Genomic DNA, 17,897 nt, shown 5'->3' on the forward strand with positions numbered 1-17,897 from the left:
ATTTATTACATATAGGTCACCCTAAATCCACCTGGCCATTGGAGTGACCCTCTGTGTTTGTTCATTTGTTTTGTACAAAGAAAGGTGGAATTTCTCCTATCTCTATGACAGGAGGTGGTTTTGCAACTTGGAGCCCGGAGACCAGGAAGTTAGGCTCCGACCCTCCCACAGGAACTGGGAGACAGGGTTCTATTTTCCTTGGGTGTTTGCATGCCAAAGAGATGGCTCCCAGGATCTTCAGAAACACGTTCCTGGGTCAGAAAAGCAGCAAAGGGCCTATATAGCTTTTAAAAGAATCAACATATATTTCAAAGAGATGAAGAAAGAACGACAAGTTTTCTAAAGTAAGAGCTCTCAGAAAAGGGTGGGGGAAGTCTCTTCCATCATTTTTCACAGGGAGGATTAAGTCCCGTAGTTTAAATTTCTATTTATTCCTGCACCACTCTGCATCAGACCTATTTTTTGCACTCTTCCCTGGCCAGCTCCTTCCGTTCTCGCCTCCTGCACCCCCCGCGGTACCCCATCCTCAGAGATCTGACCAGGACCCTCCTTGGCTCTAAACACTCCAGGACCCCCTCACTTCCCACACAGAGATGCCATGTCCTGGAGTCCAAGGCCCACAGGGATATGGTCCAAGTCACCTTCTGTCCTGGGTCCTCACTTCCCCCTCAGTGTGTACACTGGGCCAGCCACACCCGACCACTCCCACTCCCTTCACCTGTCCTGACTCCGTCCTTGGGCTAATGTCCTGAGACTCCCTCCGCCTGGAGGAGGCTTCTTCCCACCTCTGCCATCTGCGATGGGTCATTCCTTGGCCACCTATACAGCCTCAGTCTCCTCCACAGCAGGATGTGTTTCCTCCTGTTCGGGGTCTGGGTTCATCCCTTACCCCTTGAGTTTTGGAGTCAGACTTGGATTTGAATCCTGACTCTGCCACTGCCCATCTGTGGGGCCTGGCCAACTCCCCCAGCTTCCAGAGCCTCTGCTTCAGCATTTGTAAAATGGTTATGAAAATGCCCACCTCCTGGGGTTTCCAGGAGAATCGGACTAGGTAAGGTGAGATGACCCAGTGCAGTGCTAGTTTCCCTTCCCCTTCCCCTAGTAAACTCCAAGCCTGTGATAAATGTTTGCTGGACTCAGAAAGGAGGTTTAGAACTTCATGTATTACCTGGTGAAAACCTGAACCTCACTGCTGAGAATTTATAACATTCTGATGGTCCTGCCTAGAAATCTTATTTTCACTCTTTGTACACATTATTAAGTTTTTAATTCCAAGTGGCTTTTCTGCTTTGGGTGACTGCCGGCATGCTGGCTTGTAAAACGAGAGGCTTTCATTCATATTGTATGACATTTCTGCAGGTGTAACCCAAGTCCCCCACTCATAAATAATCCACCTGTTCTTGCCCTCCTCAAAGGGTTTTTCCTGCACAATCTGAAGGCACCGCAGCCACCTTGAAATCTACAGAAAGTCCATGTTGCAGATTCACTTAATTGTATTAAGTCTTGGCCCATGAACTATGTCTGGGATGGAGCCGACAGCTAAAGGACGGACTGAAAAAAGTTTCAGCTACGTTGTCAGAGCCCCCAGCAGCGATGGGTTTGATATAATGAACGTCGATGTGAAGATCGACACGTCCTGGATCTTCCAGGATGTAGAGGAGACTGGTGAGGAGCCGGGATGTCTTCCAGAAGAAGCAGCTAGAAGCCCAGACATGGACACAGGAACACTCAGGAAGCAACTGGAATCCTCAGAACAGAAGCTGTTGGTAGCTGTGGACAAGTACGTGATGTCGGAGTCTGGACTGAGGAGCAGGTAAATATACCATTTGGACCTCTTCTTTGTGTATGTATGAATCCTGGGGCATCCTAATTGTGTCAGGATGGAGTGTTGAATCATTTCTGTGACTGAGGATGCAGGCAAAACAGTCAGTGTTCCATAACCCGCCACAGCAGTCCCTGCTCCTTCTCTGTCTTTCCCTTCCTCTGCTCCGTATCATAGGGGCTGAGCCTATTTCCCAGGCTCCCTCGCTCACTGGCTTCCATCTGGGTCCAGCCAATGGGAGACGCTGAAGGGAGGACGACGGGAGAAGCCAGGGTGTTCTCCCCTTCTCTTCTGCTCTGGGTGACGTCTCTCACTATGGCTGCCATTCAGTCATGCTTTCGGCTTCCTCTGTGGTCCTGCTTCTGGGCCCCAGTATCATCACCTCCTCCCTGTCTATCCCTCCAGCCCCAGGGGCAGAAGTGGCTTCCAGCAGCTGCTAACCTCTGGGTTGCCTGTCATCTCTGTCTGGCCTTTCATCTCTCCCATCCCTATGTTTGTTTGATTCTCGCTGCTGAACCTTCTGGTGTAGGCTCTATTTTCCTGATGGAACCGACATGGTCCAGAGGTGGGGCATTTGAATCCAGGTCTTTCTCCAAAGCCCATGCTCTGTTTTGATACCTAGGCCAGTAGAATGAGCTGGGGTCTTGCATACATATCAAAGGAGAAACCAGCATGGAAATGCAGTACGGTTATGGCTGGGGTCTGACAGGTTTACCAATATGCCAACAGCCAAGTGTCTTAAATTTGTCCGACTTCACGCTTTTGGTGTGTTTTCCTTCATTTTAGTAAGGGCAAGTCAGTAAATGTGTATTTACATGATCTTTACTTTTTCTCCTCTTTGTAAAACTTTTCACGTGAAAAAATTCACATATGAGAAAAATTATTCTGTCACCTTCAGTATCAGTCTATGTGATTGTCCATTCACTCATTCATCCATTTATTCATTCATTCCCTCATTCATTCACTCATTCTACAACGTGCACTCAGCCCTCGGGAATCACATACTGTTTGTTGTATGAGTCTGCTGGGGCTGCCATAACAGCACCACAGACTGGGGGGCTTAAACTGGGGGGCTTAAACAAAGCACCACAGACTGGGGGGCTTTATTTTCTCATAGTCCTGGTGGATGGAAGTAAAAGATCAAAGTGTGGACAAGGTTGTTTCCTTCTGAGACCTCTCTCCTTGGCTTGGTGATGTCTGCCTTCTCCCTGTGTCTTCCTGTGGTCTTCCTTCTGTGCGTGTCTGTGTCCTAATCTCCTCTTCTTATAAGGACACCAGTCATAGTGGATCAGGGCCCACCCTAATGACCTCATTTTAACTAAATTACCTCTTTAAAAACCCTATCTCCAAATACAGTCACATTCTGAGGTACTAGGGTTAGCTAACTTCAACATATGAATTTGGGAGGACATATTCAGCCCAAAACATGAGTTCTAGGGGTTGAGAGCTGGAAAGGCAGGGCCCCAGCCCTGGAGAGATAGAAGTATAGCTCACGCAAGGTTGTACATGGCAGTGAAAACCAGATGGTCACAAGGCCTGGGAAAGATGGGTGGGAAACCTCTGCCAGAGGAGACCCCTCTATGTGAGGGAGAGACAGGCAGCCTGGAGGCACCATGAGTGGCGGAGAGGAGGGGCCTCTGTGGCTGGGGCCGGGGGTGAAGCCATCCTGGAGGCGGTGTCCTGGACCTGCCTGTGGGGAAATGTGGGCTGTGTCCTTAGTTCTCTGAAGGTGGGATGCACCATCCTGTAGAAGCAGGGCTTCGGGAGGGGAGGCCCGATCTGCAGCAGGGGTTGGGAGAAAAAAGAGTTAAGGCTTACCAAGAGCCTGTGGTGCAGGGCACAGGGCTGACCTCCCCCCACCATGCCTCCATCGCTGCTCCCTTGAACCCTGTGGCACATAGAGTGATATGATCCCCTTTTCCAGATGAGGAAACTGAGGCTCAGTGGATGAAATACATTACTCAGTGTCACGGAGAGCTGAAGCCAGGGTCTGAATGCACAACTGTGAATATAGATTTCAGGCTAATTTCACCATGGGTTTGCTCTAAGTAGGGGATAGTAAAAGATTGATAATGTACATTGGATTTCACTTCAGTTAAAGAGTTAATATTTAAAAGTATTTATTGCAAAACTAATGCAACCACGATGTTAGAAATTTGAGAACGAGAACCCCACTCCCACCTCTGTAACACTATCATTGCTGCAAATTCATTTACAATCTAAATGCAACAAAATTAATAATAGCTGAACACTTGTTGAGTGTTTCCTCTGGGCTAGGCACTATTTACATGCTTGACGCGTATTAACAGACTTAATCCCTAAAAATAAATTACTAGAAATGAAGTAATAGCAATATCTTCAATTTCTAGATGGGGAAATTAAGGTGCTGGCTTAAGTAACTTCTCCGTGGTCACACACCCGGCTACATGCGGACGCTGGGACCACCCAGGCTGCCTGCCCGATTTATCCTGGTGGATATTCCCTGATGGAGTCTCCCAGTTCCGTAGCACTCTTTGCAGCTCTACACTGTAATATGTATATTTTTAACTTGTCATTAATCAGTGGAAAATGGTACTTCATTGCCTAGTTCCTGTTTATGTGTGTATATGTTTCCTATGGCTGCTAAAACAAATTACTGCAAACGTGCTGCCTTCAAACAACACACATTCATTGCCTTTCAGCTCTGGAGGCAGAAGTCCTAAAGCAGTCTCACTGGGCTACAGTCATGGTGTCCGCAAGGCTGTGCTCTCTCCAGAAGCTGTAGGGGAAACCTGTGTCTGTCTTTTCCAGCATCTATAGCTGCATTCCTTGGCTTCTAGCCCCTCCCCGTCTTCAAGCCAGCAGGGTAGCATCTTGCTTCAGTGGTCACATGGCCTCCCCTTCTGCCCCCCTCTCATGAGGACAGTCGTAATTGCGGTTAAGCCCACCCAAATAATCCAGGATAATCTCTCCGTCTCAAACTCCTTAACTGAACCACATCTGCAGTCTCTTTTGCATCTTAAGGTAACATTCATTAAGTTTTGGGAAGCAGGGCATGGATATATTTGGGGGCTCTTATTCAGCCTGCCACCATGAAAGTAGTCATTTTCTGCCTAGTTTAAGTATAGGGATAATACCAGAATTAAATATTATCCCAGATTTAACGTTTCAGATTGGTCTCAAAAATTAAAAAGTTAAACTTTTCTTTTCCCATTCAGATATCACCACGTTTTATAATCAATCAGAAGGCACTCCACCCAAGCCTCTGACTGATGAATGTGCGGCCACTCCTCTGGTTCATTTTGGAAGGAACTTAATTTTAATCTACACAAGAGGGCCCCCTCCCTTCTGTCACTTTAGAGACCCTCCCCCAGGGCCTCAAAACTAGAGCAGGAGAGGGGACTCTTGGCCCTATTATTAATAAGAGTAACTCACTTTATTTAATCTTCACAATAACCCTCTGAGTAAGGTGCAATTACCTGTTTTACGGATGAAGATACTGAGGGTCATAGTGGTGAATGAGCCCAGTTAAGACCTCATGGCAGGTAAGTGGCAGAGCCAGGAGGCAAAGCTAAGTCCTCACCCAGGGAAGCAGAGTCTGTCCTGGATGATCAGGTCACCTGGTGTGGAGCTGGGTAAAGGAGTGAGGCTGTGCAGAGCTTGTCCATGTAGGCTGAGAATGCACTTGCCACGTGTTTCATGGTCTTCTATTATAGAAGTAAGATTGGCACATTGAGGGGACTTGGATACTAGGTACGAGCAGGAGACAGACAAGTGAGTCTATGTGGCTCCTCCGCTCCTCATGGGACCACTAGGCAGATGTTCCTTCTGGCTTCCCTCCATTCACATGTGCTCCTCCTTTCTATGTAGCTGAGGTCAGGGTTCACTTCCAGCCTGGGTATTACTTTGCATATTGCACAACTTCAGCACTTTCTGAAGTGCTGAAGACTTCAGGTGGCTTAGCCATCCCTAACTGGTTGGTCATTTCCAACGTCTCACTTTTGTAATCCAGAGATTAATTTTTTAAATTGCAGAAACCTTTTTTCTGCATTTCAGTCATTTCCTTAGAAAAGATTTGCAATAATTTAGCTTAAATGGGAGGCAACAGAGCACAGGGTTAAAGCATGAGTTTGGGAGCCATGCAGCCTGGACTCTATAATGCTCTGTGACCTGGGGCAAGTTGCCCGGCCTCTCTGATCCTGTTTTCTCATGTGCGAAGTAGGGGGAAGGGAATCCACCTGTAAGGATTAATTGAGACAATGCAGATGTATGGTTCAGATGTTTGGTTCAGTCCTTTTTCATTGGTATGACCTGAACTGGGGATTACTGGTTTAGGGATGAGAACATTGTTAAGATTCCCAGTGACTTACTATTCAAAAGAGGTCTCTGAAGTATTTTAGATCATCTTCAAAAAGATAGGTATGAATGTTTTACAAAATGTCATTTTGTCAGAATATCAAATTGGCCAAATAACAGAAGAAAAAAAGAAGATCCTGGTGTCTGTGAAAAGCTTAGGCCATGCTTACAGCATCCTGAGTAAGCGCCTTACTGCTTCAATGCGCAGAATTCAGGAGCTGGAGCTGTCGGAGAGGAAACTCCTCCAGAAGGTGGACCAGCTGAGCGCCCTCGTGTTCCAGGAGAGAAGTGCCTCTCTTCGGGCCCAGGAGCAGCTGGAGGCGCTGCAGGGGGAGCTCGCCAGCCAGGTACCGAGTCCCTCCTCCTTCTTTCCAGTACTTGTTTCTTGTCCCAGCAGAGTCACCCCATAGGTTTGGACGTGGTAGCAGCTGCCCTTGAACATAGACAGTGGGGCGGGCCTGAAGAGCCTAGCCAGGAGGGGTAAGAGAGGTCCCAATTCTAACAGTGCAGGCAGGGGCCGCTGGACCTGGGCAAGGTCACGTGGCCTCCCTGGGCCTCGGCTGCCCCATCTGTAAAACGGGGCTCCCATCCTGCCTCATAGGGCTCTGGCTGGGATCCACTGGGTGGCATGCGGGGGCTGTGCACTTGCTGGGAGCTCTGGCCAGAGGTTCCTTTCTGTGGACTTGGTGCCTGTCAGGGGAGCCGGCTCTGGCCTAAGGACAAGGAGAGGACTGATGCGGGGTCTCTGCCCTCAGGAGCTGGCTTGCGGGCAGGGACACAGATGGGAAACAAGTAACTCCAAAGCTGGATGCTGGGAGCCGTGGGGAATGTGGTGTGTGGTGGGGAGACAGAGTTGGTGAGGCAAGAGGGTTGCAGGGAGGACAGGTCGCCAGGGCCCTGGCATGACCCAAATTCTGGAGGCAAGGGGGAGCAGGACTTAGGGGGGCCTTAGCAGGAGAGGCTCATAGTCAGGGTTTTGGGGGATATCACTCTAACTGCATGGGAGAGAGAGGCGGCAGGGGCAGGGGGCAAGTTAGAGCGTGATTGGAGAGGGAGTGGGTGGTTAAGAGGATAGGCTCTGGAAGCAGATGCCTGGAGCCAAACCCTGGCTCTGCTACTCATGAGCTGTGTGATCTAGGCCAAATGACTTAACCTCTCTGGACCTCAGTTTCCTCATCTGTGAAATGGGAATGATACAGTACCAACCTTGTTCAATTGTTGTGTGGGTAAAGGAAGGTAATACGTGTAAAACACTCACAACGGTAGGCATTTGGATAGCCCTAGCTGCCTTTGTAATTACTAGTCTTTACTGAAATATTCCAGGGGAGAGATGACGAAGGCTGGAGGGCAGAGACTTGGCAGGCAGAGACCCAAAGATCCCGAGAGGCATCGGTTTCAGTAAATTGCTACTCACGGGGCAGCACAGCGACTGTTAAATTGCAGGTTGACACCCGTAAGTGGGTTGTGAAATCAATTCCGTAACTCACAACCAGCAATTTTAAAAATGGAATTGACTAGGAATTATGAAAGGGCATCACGTGTACGAAGGGGAGTGCTGTTTCCTGAAACTTCTGTTTCAGTTGTCAACACGTGCATATGTATAACGGGGCACGTTCTTAAATGTATTTTTTACCATGGGAAATAGTCCAGAATGTTTGAAAAACACCAGATTGATTAGCTTTCAACTGAAATAGAAGTGAAGCATGGAAAGCTAAGAAGTTCCATTAAATTGAAATTAGTCTCTGAGATGCCAGGGAGACATGCAAGTGCCACTTTTCCCCTTTGCATTGAACTTCAGGTGCAGAAAGTTGAGTTCATCCTCCTTGGTTCACAGCACATCATTGTCAGGGTCCGGGAGTTTTTAACCCGAGGTATAGTAGTGTTACGTGGGATCCCACCATCAAGAATATAATCTCTCCATGGAAAATCCTGTAATTAATATTTTTTGTCATGCCTTATATACATATAGGGTTTCCCAAGTGAATAGACACAGTCCTGCAATCACCAGAGGTTCCTAGTATGATGGGGAGACAGAGGATGAGGGTGACAAGCAAGCGAAATGACATGAGCGAGCTCGGGGCACTGCAGGACCCGCAGTTATGTGGCCCACACACATTTCTTCATTGCATTCTCTTGTAGTCTGTATGCTCCTGGGAATGTCCTGTCACAAAACCGCATTTCCAGATGAAGGGCAAGATTTCAGAGAGGTGAGGGGTCTGGCTTGGGTCCCCTCGGAGACCACTTGGCCCAGCTTCAACCCAGCCCAGACACTAACCCTCGATCTCTCCCCGGAGCTATCTGCATTTCAGAGCATATTTTGCAGGAGTGCATGAACTCTGCCCTTTGTACCTGATATCTGCCAAATGGCAATTTGCCCCATTGTTGTCAATATTTGCAGTAAGCATTTGCATACAAAGACATCTCACTTCTGTGGTGACCCGTGGTCATTCCCAAAGGTGATAAATGTAGACCCATCCTGGTGATGGGGCACCGTCCACCTAGTATCACCGAGTACAGGATTCATACCATCGGGAAGACCCCGAGCAATTTTCCTCGCAGGGAATCTAACTCCAGTTTTATCTGCCCAAATTCCCCCCAAAACACGCTGTCAAACAAAGCCTGCCGGCTGTTCCCAAGTTTCCTCTTTCACATTTGCTCTTGCTTGTTTGTTTTGTCTTCTGCAAGCTCTCGTGGCTGTGACTGAGTATGAGCAGCAGGGACTAGCAGTTGACAGAGAGCTTAACATGAAGGCAGTTCTATCCATTTGCATCAATTAATTCTGAAAATTGGGCAAGGACGCCCATTTTTGCAGTGCATGGGTCACCCCAGTCCAGCCTACAGCTCATGCGTGGGGGGAGGGCAAGGTTTAAGAACAGGGAGATGTGTTCCTTGGACAGGCAGCGGGCCAAGCGGAAAAAGGAAAGGTCTTGAGTCAAGTACATGGCGGTTCAGTGACTTTTAGTCGTGTGACATTGTGCAGGTCACTTCTGAGTAGCTCCACAGGGCGTATTCACAGGAAGGAACAACTGCTGTGACACTGGTGGTCCTGTCTCACCAGCCAGAAGCCATGGTCAGCTGATCCTTATTGGTTCAGGCATTAACTCTGTAGGCACTGGGAAATGGAGAGGTCTGGGAAGTTCTGCAAGTGAGGAAGTGGGGACACTCAGGGGGTTCCAGGTGGCAGCTCTTTACAAACTGGTGTGGGGGAATCACATGTTGGAACCACTGGCCCTCCCAGTGTGCACCAGCCCATCCCCCTCCTGCCCGTTGCACAGTTTCCTTCCAAGAACTCGGGGAGCTCACGGGTGTGCAGGGCCCACACTAGGGAGAGGTAAGGTGCTCGTCTCCTGGGCAAACTTTAAGGGGGCGCCAAAAAACAGTCATCGAGATCAATAATATTTTGCAGCAATGTTTTAATGCAAAAATTAATGCAAAAAGAAAAGGCGCGCTGAACAACAAAATATCGAAGTTTCAAATAAAGACAGGCTCAATGCGAGCTACGGTGCGTCCCCGGCCGCCTTCCTGACGCCCTCCTCCACCGCCAACCCGTAGGTTCAGGAGAAGGAGCGCGCGGCCCGGCGGCAGCGGTGGCGGCTGCGGCGGCTGAGGGAGCGGCTGCGGCGCAAAGACGAGGCGCTGGGGCTGCAGGCGGCGGCCCTGGAGCGCGGCCGGCGGCTCCAGCGGCGCCAGCTGCGACTGGTGCGCGAGCAGGAGCGCATCCTGCGAGCGCAGGTGCAGCGGCTGGAGTTGGACGTGCGGCGCCTCTGCCACGCCGCGGGCCTCCTGCTGGCCGAACTGGACGCCCCGAACCAGGGTGGCCCCCGACCCCCGGGCCCGACCAGTCCCCGAGGCGCTCCCGAGGAGGCCGCGGAGCCGCGCGCGCTGCGGGCCAGGGCCGAGCGCGGCGAGCGCGAGCGGGACCAGGCGGCGCGCCGGCTGCGGGAGCAGCGCGCCACCGAGCGGCTGCTCCGCGGGCAGCTGGAGGAACTGCGCTGCTGCATCTATGGGCTGAAGCTGTCGGAGATCGGCCTGCAGGGCCAGGTGGAGGAGCTCGCCCAGCAAAACAGGTGCCTTCGAGAGGAGCTGGGAGCCCAGGCCCCCCGAGACAGAGCGCTCAGCACGGCTCCTGCTGGTCACGGTAGCCTGGTAAGTGGCCGCAACCCAGAGCACGAGTGATTTTCTGCTTTTCTCTAACTTTCTGCCGCTTGGTCAAGTCACGGGCTCCGTCATTCCCCCGTTTTCCTCTTCAACCACCCCTGCAACCCACCAGCCCCCTTCACCCACCCTTCATTCCATCCGCGCATCTACCCACCTGGTGGTGCCCATCCACCCCTACAGCTTCACTCACCCGTTCACCAAGCCAGCCACCTCCCCACCACCTGTCCACCTGCTCGGCCACCGTCCACCTGTCCATGCCCTCATGCACCGTCTTGTCTACCCACCCACCCACCCCTCTACCCACACTCCATCATCTCTTTCACCCGACCATCTGCTTGTCCATCTCTCCTTGCAGCCACTCTCCAGGCAGTCATCCAGTTACCCTTCACCCCTCCTCGTCTGTTTCCTCCTGTCCGTCCATCTATCTGACATTTGATGGGTCCCTGCCTGTGCCAGGCCCCGTGCTGGGCGAGCTCCTCCACGTGCAGTATGACATTAACTGTCATGGTCTCGTGACTTCCACCCCGATCCGCCCCTCCCTGGGAAAGCCATCACCCTTTCCCACCTCCCTCACAGCTCCAAAGGTGACCACGGTCCCCAGCGTGCCGGTGCTGTACGTGCATCTTCATTTCTCCTTCTTTAGACTGTGAGCCCCTTGAGGGCAGGTCAGATGGCTTCTGTAGCGGCCCCCCCAGCAGCAGCACACAGGAGGCCCTCAGGACTGTGCAGTAGAGCACATGCAGGGTTCAGCTCCTTTCCAGTTCTCCTATTTGCTAGCTGTGACCCCAAGCAAGTTTCTTAAGTTCTGGAGCCGAGAGCAGGCTGGGCACTGATGTTATCACCTAACTGATAGACGAGCAAAAACTTAACGTTTAATATACTCCTGCCATGTGCTTGGCACCCTACGGTGTTTTCAAAGGCATCATTTAATGCTCATAAAACTGTAAAGCAGGTACTATTAATGTCCGCACTCCACAGAGAGGAGGCTGAGGCTCAGAGAGGCAGTGCACTGACCTGTTGTCACACAGCTCAGAAGAGGCAGAAGTAGAATTGGATCCAAATTGGATGTGAGTCCAGAGTACTTTGTGTCTCCTGCACCAGGCTGCCTCCCTGAAAAGGGAGAGTTAACTCAGCTCCCTCCAAGACATCAAGATCCCACTGGGTTAATTTGCATTTAAGGAAAAATAAGGGAGACACTTTAGCCCAAAGAAGATGACTCATTAAAAAAAAAATTAAATTTATCTTTGGACCTGGACAACCTATTTCAAATTAACTGGAACTTTAGTCTTCTCAAGATAATGAAGTGTATCCTGCCTAGATCATTTTAATACTGAGTTTATCTGTGGTTATATTTTATCTTTTTAGTACTTCATTCTACTCATGTTACTTCTGCGTGTCCTGTTCGTTCTTCCTCCATTATGTTCATCAGGTAAAAGGAATACAGTGTACCTTTAATATTGGCACCTTGTTGTAATTTCAGAAAATAAATCGTGCAGAGATGGAAATTGTCATTTAGAATCCTTTCTGTAATTTTTCTAAACGTAAGATTTTAATTTAGGCTGTCGGCTTACATCCTTATTCTCCCAATCTTTCTGCCTTCCCGTGCACTGCTACTCTTTCTTTTATCTAAGGAAAAGGGTGGATACCTAAATATTTTAGAGATGCCTCCTAATGTTTTGTACGTTTTGTGTTCTCTCATTTAATCTTTAGTACAGCCTTGCAAGCCAGGTGCTATTATCCCACTGACTAGATGGAGAAACTGAGACCCAGGAGGTTAAGTGACTTGACCACAGGCATGCAGCTCCAAAGTATTAGGGCCAGCAAGGGGACATGGGCCAGATCAAGGCTGTGACTCCAAGAGGCTGTCCTTACCTTAAGATGCTGGGGCCAGCGTTGGTTCTTGCGGAGTTTGGGGCAGTGTCAGTGGCTGCGTTTGGCAGCCTGTGTGATCAGTTATAAGCCCCTTGTTGACATGCATCTGTGACCTTCTCGATGTTTCATGTCTTATCATTTAAAAGACCCAGTGCCCAAGGAGAACTGCATGCTCTCAAGACCTTCCTGGAGGCTGCTGTGCACAGTCAAAAGTCTCTCAAAAATTCCCTAAATTTCCCATAAAGTGTGGTCCCCAGCCAATTCTGCCTCTATAGCATCCGGAGAAGCCAGCCTGTTATCAGATGAGTAGCAGAGGAAGCAAGGGCCCGTGGAATAGAAAATGTTGATCCTTAAACATGGGAGCCATACACACTGGGGTGACATGCTCATGCTCTAAGATGGCAGGTGGGACCCGGAGTGGACAGAGGCGGTGGATTCCGCTGGGTGAAGGGGTAGTAGCACTTGCTGTCTTCTGAGTGTGTCAGAGTGAAGAGCCCATGGGAGCGTGAATGCAAGAGCCCTTTAAAGATGGAACAAATGTCAGTTACCGTTTCAGCATAGAGTGTCATGGGACGGTCACTGATCCTGGCTTTTAGCAATCTAAATGGCGGCCTGGGAGCATCCGGGCTGGGAGAGTGATATTAGCAAGGGCTTGCTTTGGCCGTCGGCGTCCATGTCATCGTGGTTTGTGCATTTCCTGTGTGGCTTGCTCTCACTTCCGGGAAGCAGCTCCCATCCCCTTGCTCATGATCTCTCCACGGGGGGCTCGGCACCAGGGCGACCAGCTTCTTGCTCCAGCCAGACGTTAGCAGTTCTCCCAGATGGAGACAAGCAGGGCCGAGTCCCCCCAGCTGGTGGGCCTGGAGCCTGGCCCTGCCTTCTAGGAGCCCCGGGAGCCTTGCCAGTCATCTTATTTCTATGCCTTAATATCCTTATTGAGCAAATAGAAATGTAGGTACTCTGAGAGTTTCCTGGGGCTACCCTAGCAAAGAACCACAAACTGTGTGGTTTCAACAATAGTCCTGGAGGCTGGAAGCCCGAGATCGAGGTGTCGGCAGGGTCGTTCCTTCCAAGGCCTGTGAATGAAGATCTGTTTCGGGCCTCTCTCCTTAGCTTGTGGGCGGCTGTCTTCTCCCTGTATCTCATTGTCTTCCTTCTATGCATCTCTGTGTCCAAACGTCCCCCTTTTATAAGGACACCAGTCATGTTGGATTAGGGCCCACCCGAATGACCCCATCTTAATTGAATCAGTTGTGTCTCTATTTCCAAATCAGGTCACGTTCTGAGGTCCTGGGGGTTAAGAGTCAACTTAGGAAGTTTGCGGGGGGGACACAATTGAACTCATAACAAGTGCCCTCCTGGATGCACCGTTATGAGGCCCCGTGAAACAGTAGAACTGTCGGTTCTAGTTCCTTGATGTGCTTCTTCGCCGGCTTCATGGGGGTACAAAACGATTCCTATATTTATGAGGGAGTCTTTGCACTAGACGCCATCTCTCGTGCTCTGCATCTGTTGTCCACTCATTTTGTCCCTCAACGACCTTCAAGGGAGGCACTATTTTACCCCCATTTTACAGATGAGGAAGTGAAGGCCCGGAGAGTCCCAGGGTCCCACAGATAGTAAGTGGTGGGGCAGGATTTGCGTCCCGGCAGGCTGACCCTGAGATGAGCCTGTGAGTGCCATGCTCTGTTCCTCGGTAACTAGTGGTCAGTGGGTCCAAAATCAGCATTTAACAGGTGCCGTACAACGAGGTGTACTCGGGCCTGAGCTTGGTACCAGGGCTGGGAAATAAGACAAGACCCCTGCCTGCACGGGATGACAAGACTGCCTGGAGAAAGAGGGTGCAGACAGAGGAAGGGGGAAGGGGCCTGACAATCTGTGGGTCACTGTTGGGAATCTTGGTGTTTGGAATGGGGAATGGACCATTCCCCATGACAGGGCCACAGGGTATGTCAGAGTCTTCCAAACTGTCCTACTCTCAGCGGGCACTGACAGCCCTGACTCTGAGCACCTTGGAGTCGAAAAGGGCCACCTTGAAAGGAAGAAATCCTCCAGAGAGCGCGCTGGAGAGATGGGAAATGCCAGCCAGTCACCAGGTCACGGGGCAGCATGGCTTGCAATTTTAAAGTTAAAATGCTAGAATCTATTGATAACAACACTGTAAAGCCAGATGATGTCCCTCAGGTCTTGGTCTGGCCTGTGGCCATGGCTGTGCACGTATGAGATTGTACTCAGTGTTCTGAGAGCATTGCATGCATGCATGCATGATTTCCCAAGGCTGACAGTGCATTTCCAAAGGGGCAGGACCCAGAATGGTTAAGAGCCACGCGGCAGATCTTCAGCGCCCTTCTCTGGATAGCGGTGTAACCCCCAAATGATCTCTTTTCATAAGCCCCCAGCAGCTCCATCGCCTTGGGATCCAGCTCCACTTCCTAACCTCGGCATTCAAGGCCCCAGCTGCTCTAGCCGCTGCCTCCAGGCTCACTGCCCACCCCTTCCTCCCACCCTGTGGTCCTGCAGGTCCCTAAATATGCCAGACTCCTCCAGCCTGCTTACTTTTCCTGTGTCTAGAGACTTCTACCGTCTGCTCCCCATGGCCTCTTGGTAAACCCCTGCTTCTTTCTCTCCATTTGGTGAGAATGTCTCTTCCTCCAAGAAGACTTTCCTGATTTTACGCCAGCTCCTTCCCTCCTTGGTGCCCCCATTATGATATGACCCACCTCTGGCGACCCTAATTCTCACTGTGCTGGGCCTGGCTGCCCAACCCCCGTAGCTGTTCCTTCATCGTCATCACCAACTGGGTCTGATTCAGCCATAAATCCCAGCCCCTGTCCACAGGCTGTGGAATACTTGGTGAGGAAGTGACTCAGTGAATAAATGGCCAAAAGAAGATATTTGCTCCATTGCCCATGGGAAATGGAAACTTCCAGACGAAGGGACCAGCCTGAGATGGCAATGCTGGGAAGTGAGGTGTAGAAATTGGGAAACGAGAGGGAGGTCTAGCCCCAGGGAAGTGTGTATCATATTGAAAATCATTGCAAATTATTAGGGTGCCTCCAACCCAAACCAGCCCCTTGGTTACATCTGATGTGTGTCATGGTGTGATTTATGGTGAGGGTAATCGTTATGAGAAGATATTTTGATTCTTATTTACACAGCGCTTCCCCAAACAGGATCTCCTTGATGCTGGGAGGTAGCCAGGCAGAGATCAGTGATTTTGTCCCCAGCCCCACAGAGGAGGCACATGCCTTGCCCAGGATCACACAGTTTATAGTTTCGAGAACAAGTTGCTTGGAGCCCAGGTCCCCACAGGAATAGCCATTGCGAGGACAAGCGCCCAGCTCGGGGAGGAGTTTGGGGAGGGGGTTTCTGGTCAGAATCCCAGGTGAAAGAAAGTTTAAGAGGACTCTGGTTTGCAAGAGAAGCAAAGCCTCTCTGCAGATGTGTCCAGATGCTTTTTAGTAAGCGTGCACTGGGCATCCTGTATGTTCCAGGCACCGTGCCGACCACTGGGGCTGGGGAGGCGATCCTTCTCTTCAAAAGTTTATAGGGGAGATAGACACAGGGGCAGAAAGGGCAATTTGGGTGATGACCACTACAGCAGGGGACACCCTGGGGCAGTGGCCTGGCCTGGAGGGTATCAAGGAGGCTCGTATAAAGAGATTAAAAGTCACTGTCTTATGATGTCAGTGTCAGGCTGTCATCCCAGAGCTGCGACCCCGCTCCTTGTGACAGTGGCCTCAGGAATGCGGGCTGCTCAGGCCAGCTTCTCGACCCCGGCGATCTGAGTAGAGCGACGCCTGGTGGCGAGTATGAGAATGTCTTGATTGTTTCCTGAGTCCAGGCAGCCCGTTCCTGCTCACAGCTTGCACCTGAGCAGAAGTGCCCGTTACTTTTTTGTAACTTGTCACTCACTCCTGCAAGCGAGCAAGGGCTTTAAAACAGTTTCGATAATGTCAAAAAACAAAACATAGGCAAAAGCCACGAACATACAAATAACGTAAAAAGGAAATACAGATGGCCCGTGGTCTTACAAAAAAGGTCCATTACTTAAAAACAAAACACGAATGAGCAAAACCTCACGATTCCACTGTATTCTGAATATTTGTCATATATTAAAGGTACCTCAATACTGTTTATAGTTGGTAAAAATTGGAAACAACCTAAATGTCTGATCAGAGGGACCTGATTTGGTAAGTGAAGGCATTCCTTACGTCAGAGATCATTCGGCAGCCCTAAAACACCACATTACAGAAGAAGTTGTGGAGAAATGATCCTTCGATACCATCACATGAAAAATGCACAAAGCGAAAGTCAACATTTTGTAGAAACAGACTTTTGGAAGAATTTAAATGTCTCTGCACAGAAAAAAAGCCCAGAGGGATATATTCTCACACATTTGTAATATTTGTGTTTGGATATCACTGTATTCCTCATTTTCTTCTTTCAAAATAATTACACGTTAAAACTAAAGCCAAGTAAAGTTACAGGCAAATGCTCCTGTGAGTGTTGAAAAGCAGGGAGGGCTGGCAACACTGAGCAGAGGGGGGCAGGAAGCGGGAGAGAAGGCCCGGATCAAGTTCGGAGACCTGAGTTCAGGTCCTGTTCTCCCACTGTGTGTGCTGTGTGACCTTAGACAAGTCACTGTCCCTCTCTGAGTATTGATTTCATCACTTGTGACATGAAGCGGGTATAGCATCATCTTGGAAGTCCTCCCCTGGATGTTAGCTCCTCGAGGCAGGGGTCTGTGTGTGTCACCCATGGCTGTGTCCCAGCCCCAGGACAAAGCCTGCCACATAGTAGGTGCTCAGAAAGTATTTGTTGAACTGAATGGAAGTAACCTTGGTACTGGAGCAAAATCCAAATAGAAATGAACAGCAGAACAGTGGTGGCCTTCGACACTGCCCTCCGCCTCCCCTTCATCTGTTCCCTCCTCCTTCCTTCTGCTTCTCTCTCTTGCTTGCTCTCATGTCTTTGAATTTCTGTCTCCCTTCTTGCATCCTATTTCCTCTCTTTTTTTTCTCTTTCTCATTTGCCTTCTCTCTCTTCCTTTCTCTTGTGCCTTCTCTCTCTCTCCATTTTCTCATCTCCACCTCCTTCCAATAGTGATTTTAAGTTCTTGACAAGAGTGTTTAATTCTGATCGAGTGGGAAGCTAGTGGAGAAAACCGTGAGGTACCCCAAGGTCTGTGGGCAGAAGGCACCTGTGGCAGGTTGTCCGGGCCCGTCTGGATGCAGAGCAGGGCTGTGCCCAGACCCCTCTGGTTTTCACTGGTCTTGGCTGGGGCCCTGTTCTGGTACTTGTTAAAAGCTTCTGGGTGATCCTAAGGTGTGGCCAGGGCCTGGTCTCCCCTGGTCTCTGAGGAGAACTGGACAAGACACAAACTGTCGCACAGTAACTGGAAGGTCACAACCTTGGGGTATGAGGAGAAGATGCTGCAGTGAGGGAGGGGCTTCATTTGGGGGAGGCTCAGGGAGGCCTCATTAAGGATCTGGCCTTTAAGTTAAGCCCAGAAGGGAGCAGCTGGGCCAGGCAGAAGGGTGGGGAGGAGAGGTGTAGGCAGCAGGCACAAGGGGTGCGAGGCCCCAAGGCAGGAGGGAGAAGGGTCCATCCAAAGAGCAGAGATGGGTGTGGTGAGGCCGCACAGGCAGGGGTTTTATCTTTCAGGGCAGTGGGAAGCATGAAAGGGTTGGAAACAGGAGGGCAACCT

The 17,897-nt window shown here is 50.2% G+C and overlaps 1 protein-coding gene across 7 annotated transcripts in view; it reads left to right on the forward strand.

Moving 5' to 3' along the window:
- The first annotated feature begins 1,438 nt into the window (after nucleotides 1-1,438).
- Nucleotides 1,439-17,897, forward strand: part of C5H4orf50 (chromosome 5 C4orf50 homolog) — a 116,260-nt gene continuing 99,801 nt past the window's right edge. For all 7 annotated transcript variants that reach the window (XM_060299145.1, XM_060299144.1, XM_060299146.1 and 4 more), the window contains exons 1-3: nucleotides 1,439-1,813; nucleotides 6,366-6,504; nucleotides 9,710-10,303. In XM_060299145.1, the coding sequence (XP_060155128.1) occupies nucleotides 1,518-1,813; nucleotides 6,366-6,504; nucleotides 9,710-10,303 (1,029 nt within the window). In that variant the 5' untranslated portion in view covers nucleotides 1,439-1,517. The remainder of the gene's footprint in view (nucleotides 1,814-6,365; nucleotides 6,505-9,709; nucleotides 10,304-17,897) is intronic.

Source organism: Globicephala melas, chromosome 5 (genome assembly GCF_963455315.2).
Source record: "Globicephala melas chromosome 5, mGloMel1.2, whole genome shotgun sequence".
In the NCBI taxonomy this organism is placed as follows: domain Eukaryota; kingdom Metazoa; phylum Chordata; class Mammalia; order Artiodactyla; family Delphinidae; genus Globicephala; species Globicephala melas.